This window comes from Carlito syrichta, unplaced genomic scaffold (assembly GCF_000164805.1).
Source record: "Carlito syrichta isolate Samal-C Ts95f unplaced genomic scaffold, Tarsius_syrichta-2.0.1 Scaffold307934, whole genome shotgun sequence".
In the NCBI taxonomy this organism is placed as follows: Eukaryota; Metazoa; Chordata; class Mammalia; order Primates; family Tarsiidae; genus Carlito; species Carlito syrichta.
Window position 1 is genome coordinate 650,708 of NW_007252030.1, and position 7,130 is coordinate 657,837.

At 41.5% G+C, this 7,130-nt stretch overlaps 1 protein-coding gene across 1 annotated transcript in view; it reads left to right on the forward strand.

The window, feature by feature from the left end:
- The window catches only part of SASS6 (SAS-6 centriolar assembly protein), a 36,913-nt gene extending 31,585 nt beyond the window's left edge, over positions 1 to 5,328 (forward strand). The window contains exons 15-17 of the mRNA XM_008064712.2: positions 2,487 to 2,584; positions 5,032 to 5,123; positions 5,222 to 5,328. Coding sequence (XP_008062903.1) covers positions 2,487 to 2,584; positions 5,032 to 5,123; positions 5,222 to 5,328 — 297 coding nt within the window. The remainder of the gene's footprint in view (positions 1 to 2,486; positions 2,585 to 5,031; positions 5,124 to 5,221) is intronic.
- Positions 5,329 to 7,130: the final 1,802 nt, after the last annotated feature.

The following is a 7,130-nucleotide window of genomic DNA, read 5'->3' on the forward strand; positions in this document are numbered from 1 at the left end:
CCAGCCTTCCAAGTAGCTGGAACTACAGGCGTGCACTACCACGCCCGGCTAATTTTTTGATTTATTGTAGAGATGAGGTCTCATCAAGTTGCCCAGGCGGGTCTTGAACCTGCAGGCTCAGGCAATCCACTCACCTCAGCCTCCCAAGGCGCAGGATTACAGGCTGAGCCACTGAGCCCGGCTAGTAGTTCAGTTTTAAAAAATATTTTATTTTAGGCCAGGCAGGTGGCTCAAGCGTGTAATCCCAGTACTTTGGGAGGCCAAGGTGAGAGGATTGCCTGAACCTTGTTCAAGACCAGCCTGGGCCACATGGTGAGACCTCATCTCTACAATAAATCAAAAACATTAGCTGGGCGTGGTAGTGCGCACCTATAGTTCCGGCTACTTGGAAGGCTGAGGTGGAAGGATTGCCAGAGCACAGCAGGTCGATGCTGGGGTGGCCGTGAGTATGCCACTGTACTCCATACTGGGCAACAAAGTGAGACTCCCAACTCAAAAAAAAAAATTATTTTAAAGATGTGAAACACAAGTCAGGATGAGGTACATAAGTGGTCATTGTACAGTAAAGTTTGGGCCTCCCACTGGTCCCCACTTCACCTGATTTGAGATCAGGTCCCCTTATTAATGTTATGTGTCCCCTCACCCCTGGCAGTGTCCCACTACTGCCAATCCCTTTCTAACCGTATTATGGTAAATGTTCAGGGTCCCCTTATGAGTGAGAGCATGTGGTACTCTGTTCTTTGTTTCTGTGATGGGTCACTGAGTGTGATGGACTCTAAATCCATGCAAGTTGCTGCAAAGTCCAGGATTTTGTCCATAGTAGTTCATTTCTTTTCATTGCTCAGTAGTATTTCGTTTTAGCTATTGAATGTTTTATTTCTAGAATTTCCATTTCATTCTTTTTTAATATTCCATTTTCTAATCTTTATTTCCATCAGGTCAGGTGCTTCTACATAGTTGTGATATATTCGTATCTTTGTCCCGCAGTTTCTGTCCTCTCTGAATCTGCTTCTGTTGACTGATTTTGTTGGATGTGACTCGCATTTTTCTTCTGATGTCCTGGTTACCTGTGGGAGGGCGTGAGGCACTGACTGCTGCATGCTTGGTTGGTCATAGCCTGCTACCTTGCCTCCCTTAATGAGTGGTAAGTGCTAAGTCCTGTGACCCCTCTCCTGGAGACCTTCCATTAGCTTTGCCAGAGTGCCCCCCTGTACCTTCTCCTCCAGGGGTGGAGCACGTTGCAAAGGCTACCCCAGCCACTCTGCTATGGATCTCGGGAACCGTCCACCCTCACTGGCCGTCTTTACCTGGAGCGTTAGGCCTGTGCGGGTGCCCAGTGCTCAACAATGACTCCAGGAGATCACGGCGAGTTTCGGGCACTTGTCTCTGCGGCCCTCTCTCATCGGAACTGCCCTGCGCCTCAGTCTGCAGCTTCCCTCAGCTCTGATCTTGAGCTCCTGTCTAGCATCGTTCTCTCCCTGCACATCTGCCGTCAGGGAAGTGCAGATTGGGTGTGGAGTCATGCCTCTTTCAGCTGTCTTGGTCTTGCGGTGTGGCGTCTCAGCCTCAGGTCTTTCTTTTCACATGTTTTTTCCAGTTTTCTAATTGCCTACAATTGATGGTAGGAAGCTATGTTTTGTGTTAATATTTGGTATATTTAATTTTCTTCTCTTTTGCACGTTTTTCTATAAAGAATATTAGAATCAGCTTGTCTTGCTTAAAAAAATTCCGTATGTGTATTGTTATGCCGAGTGTAGATTAATGTAGGGAGAACTGGTATCTTGACATTACTGAAACTCGATGGACAAGTACAGCAGCATGTAACTTTTAATTTTATCATATTAAGCTAGTATCTGTTTATTCCTATTTTATTATTCGTTTTCAACAGAAATTGATGTGTATTTTGCCGTTTCTTTTGATATGCAAGAGGTTGTGAATTTTCTTCTCTGATCTGTTAATGACTTATGTTTATAGAGTTCCTAATATAGAATCCATTTAAATAAACTACCATATCTTATGTGCTGATATTTTATTTATTTTGGATTTTTGTATAGATTCTTGATTACTTTTGACTGTTCCAAAATTTAGATTCCAAGCTGTCAGAATCCTTAAGTAAATATAATGTAGGCTTTGAACATCTTCTAAAGGAAAGAATTTTTGGAATTGTAGGGTAAATGCATTATTGTGGTACTTGGTTACTTTTAACATTATAACACGTATTTGAATGTATTAGTGTTGATGTTTTTGTTACAAAATAATTGTTAAGAGAATCATTTTGTGTTATTTGTCTTGTAAGACAGGTAGTTTTTTTGGTAAGTAGAAATAGGCTTTTTTAAAATTAAATCTTCTTAAAAGAATGTACTTATATAATACCTGTAATTTTATGGTCTAGGTTTATCAGAAAGAAAATTTAACCACCTATCTCAGTATGGAGCTGTCTCAGTTCTCATTACTTCGGTCACCTGGAATGTTTTTACTCATTGTAGGTTCAGTTTAACCTGCAGTTCACCAAACCAAACACATCGCTTGGAGACATCCAGTCAGGTGCACCTATAAGTGCGCCATGCTCAGCTGACAAGGAGAAGTAAGTGCTTACGGACATAGAGCTTCATGCTTGCAGCTTTGAAGTTCTTAGACGTTTTCTCTTAGTGCTTGAAAGTTATGATGCCCGTCTGTTTACCTGAGACATTTTAAGTCGCTGGCCAGTGGAGTTCTACTTGAATCACTTTTAGAGATTAAAAAAGAGGTTTCTTATGTATTTTTGTAAACTGTGGCATACTCAGACATCGAGTAACATTTTGTTTGTAGTAAGAGATTTTCTTATAGAACAGAAGCTTGCCCTTTTAATGTTCTTGGGCATGTGCAAAGATATCTCTGTCAGTTCCTTGAGTCTGTTGTCCTTTTTTTCGTGCATGGCCATGTGTGCCCTGGAAGGTCTCCATTATTCTGTTTATTGCTTTCAGTGTGACATAATCTAAGAAGCCAGCTAGTTCATCTGTTAGAGATGTGTGGTGAATGAGAATACAGAGGTTCATGAGATTGTCCCAAGGTAATGTAAATAAGCTTAATGCCATGTGTGACTTGTGTTTTACCTGATCCAGAGATTCCCTCTTGTTTTTTAGGTCTTAAACAGGGTCAGCATGGTAAAGCTGCTTGACTCAGTGACTTGTGGTTAAATTAAACAACTCACACATGCAAGCTTTTCTGTCTGATTAGGCTTTGTATGTGTAATCTTTTCCTTATTGTTATGATGATGATGATTTACTTAAAATGTAATGGCTTTGAGGCCTATCTGTTGACACTTTCACCACCAGAGCTCAGAGGGTTCTTTCGTAGCTCCCTAGCCTTTATTAGTTGGGTCTTTTGAAATTGTAACCAAGATGAGTATTAAAATAGTTAATTTTAGCCTGATGCAGTGACTCACACCTGTAATCCCAGCACTTTGGGAGGCGGAGGTGAGAGGATTGCCTGAGCGCAGGGGTTCGAGACCAGCCTAGGCAATTTGGCAAGACCTTTTCTGTACAGTACATCAAAACAAAATAGTTAATTTTATAAGCCTTCCTTTCTAAAAAACATTGAGTCCTGAATTGTTTGTTTTGTTATATATATATATTTTTAAGTGGGAGTCTCACTCCATTGCCCAGGCTGGAGTGCAGTGGCACAATCACAACCACCAGTCTTGACCTGCTGGGTGCCGGTGATCCTTCCACCTTAGCCTTCCAAGTAGTTGGAACTACAGGCACGTGCTACTACACCTGGCTAATTTTTTTATTTATTGTAGAGATAAGGTTGTTTTGTTATATTTAATCTCTCACTTGTCCACGAGGCAGAGCACCTGGAATTCATATGAATAGCAGAGTACCATAACGTTTCTGTATTTAATTCCTCACACGCCAAGAACAGTTTTGCTAGCAGAAAATAGGGTGACCATATTCGCAGTACACAATCAGGCATCATCCTCTGTCCATAGAATTGAGACCGTTTTGAGAATTGGATTTGTTTTGGTTTATTTTTTTATTTGTTGTTAGGAGCAAAAAGTGGCAATGGGTACCAAAGGTTAAAGAAAAAAAACAGTTAAAGTGCCTTATTTTCTGAAGATTGGGAAAGACCAGCCACTGTTTAAATTGTTAGGCTGTGTTGTCACAGCTTTGCAGGACCCTTTTACCTTCTTGCCTCAGGGAGGGCCGTACTGGGCTGTGCTGTGGGAGGGTCTGGGGGTGGGGTGAGGGGTGGCAGAGGTGGCGTCCTTTCTAGTTTCCCGTTTGTCTTCAACCAGAATTCATTATCGCGTGTTATGTATTAATAGCTGATAATGACCACTTTGAAGCACTACAACATTCCAAAGAGCTTTGGGTCAGTGGAAAAATATTGCTACTTTTTAGACAGGGTCTTGCTCTGTCACCTGGGCTGGAGTACAGTGGGCAGTTGTAGCTCACTGTAACCTCTAACTGCTTGGCTAAGGTAATCTTCCTGCCTCAGCCTCCCAAGTAGACACCACGCCTAGCTACTTGTTTAATTTTTTTGTAGAAATAAGGCTTTATTGTGGCCCAGGCTGATCTGGAACACCTGGGCTCATGTAATCCTCCTGCCTCAGCCTCCCAAAGTGCTGGGATTGTAGGCATGAGCCTCCATGCCTGGACCTTATTCATTTTAAACACTGGATGAGATAGAAATTATTAAAGTATTTAAATAGTGATATTCTCAAGGTATGTACATATGTACTTTCTTCAGTCTGGTATCACTACATACTGTTAACATTTTATAGTCCTCATAGAATTTTTATTTCTTCCACAGTCCTGAAGCTAGCTTTTAGAATTTTTAGTTTCACTTAACATCATCTACTCTTTACTGAGAAAAAGGCCTCTTGGCTAATGCCTAAATTATTTGCTTAACAAAGCAGTGAAGAATGTTCTCTGAGCAAAGTTATATCTTAGTCCTGTTATATGTATGTTCATAGATGAGATAAACCTTTACAGTGAACTAATGCAGATAAGACTTGGCTGAAGTAAGTTATTTCTGTTTTCCTTTAAGTGGTGAAAATTTAGGGCTGGAATCTAAGTACCTGAAGAAGAGGGAAGATAGCATTCCATTACGAGGACTCAGCCAGAACCTCTTCAGCTCGGGTGAGCAGGCATCTTGAACAGTACTGGGCACGCTGTGGTCTGGCTGGGGACACACCAAGACTTGGTGATCCCAGCTGCCCTTTCTGTCCCATCTGCAGACCTTCAGAAAGACGGCAGCCTCGGAGCCGCGCCCACGGCGTCCAAGCCCATGGCACTCGCGGCCACCTCGTCAGCCTACTTCCCTGGGCAGTTGCCGAGCAGTTAGTACTTGATGTACTTCTTTCGGACACTTTCGAAACTCGGGTGGTCTGAAAATGGTAACATCAGTCAGTTCCTCAACAGGCGAGGTTCCCATCTGACTCAAGCTGCTGTTGGACTGAGGTGATGTACTGCTGTCCTTCATGGCAGGCATGCACAGGGACACATCTGACTTGGGAGCTGATAACAATTCTGAGTCAATGAGACTTTTTGGCTTGTGGATGTGGCATTTTATAAAACAATAATGGCATGCATTTTATTAAACCAACCTTAGAAATTCAGTTCCCTTAGGAACTGATCCTTCCTTAGGGAAATCAATGATTAGGGAGATTCTAATCATATTGAAAATCTGGGTAAATTAAAACCTCAGAATATAACATGGAACCAAAGAATGCTTGTAATTTATTGTTAAAATAAGTTTTTAATTTGCCACCTGAAAATTGAGGGAAAACAATTATCTCCTAAGATGTCTATGTTACTGACTTTTACACTGAAGCAAAAGTCCTAAGTTTGCCTTAAATGACTGAGATGAGTTGAGGCTTTCATGGCAAGTAAACATGAGTATTTTTCTTGAAATATTCAGATTAGCTATTGAATGAGTCTACTAAATAAATGAGAAATACTGACACGAATAATTTTGATGGTGTATTTACGTGATTATATTAGGTACAAAGTGCCTTAGGCATTTGAGCAGAAAAGCTGTTAAGATTTTGGTGCTTCCTAGAAGTTTACACTTGTCCAGTTTTTGTCAATGTGGAATTTTATTAGTTATGCAGTAATATCTGGATCAGTGGGATTTTATCTTAAAACTTGGCACCATAAGGGCATGTGATATGCATTGTACTTGTTTTCATATCAGAACTTGGGTTGATTAAATGTTAATAAAGAAGGCAAAACAAGCAGCTGTTAGAAGTTAAACTGTCTTCTTTTTCCTCTAACTAAAAGTTTAACTAAGATTGTTCCTTGGAAAAAATTATGTGATTTTAAAAACGTCACTTCAGCCGGGCTCGGTGGCCCAGCCAGTAATCCCACGCTTTGGGAGGCTCAGGCGAGTGGATTGCCTGAGCCTGCGGGTTCAAGACCCGCCTGGGCAACCTGGCGAGACCTCATCGCTACAATAAAAAAAATCACCCGGGCGTGGCGGTGTATGCCTATAATTCCAGCTACTTGGAAGGCTGAGGTGGAAGGATTGCCAGAGCCCAGCAGGTTGAGGCTGCGAGCAGCCACTGCATTCCATTCTGGGCGACAGAGTGAGACTCCAACTCAAACAAAAGAAAACAAAACAAAAAAAATGTCACTTCAGTTCAGTGTCCAATTTTGTCTTCCCTATTGCCAACTGCCCCGAACCTAGTAACGTCTCTCGAGTCTCTACATCAGCTTTTGTTTGCAGAGTGCTAATGCTCATGTGATCACTTAAAATGTATTTTGAAGTATTTTATTACTTCAAATGAGGAAAGAAACATTTCAAGATATTCATGACATATACCAGTGCTACTGGGTTCCAGGTAAGACAAAGAGTCTTTTGCTAAATTTGTTTCTATAAAGCCACAGCCTTAAGTCCTAGACTTGGAGACTCGTGGCAACTGCAGGTTGTCTGAAACTAGATCTTATCTGAAAATTCAACTACCAATATTAGACACCGATTTCCCCCCCGACTGGAAAGCACTTACTGTTCTGGAAAGAAGCCTCTGGGTCCTGCTTTATTGTAAATGTGATGCAATCTATAAGTGCACTGACAGGTTATGGCCCAGGTGTGATCCGCACGCAATGCTTGCCCTTTTTTTTTTTTTTTTGAGTTGGAGTCTCACT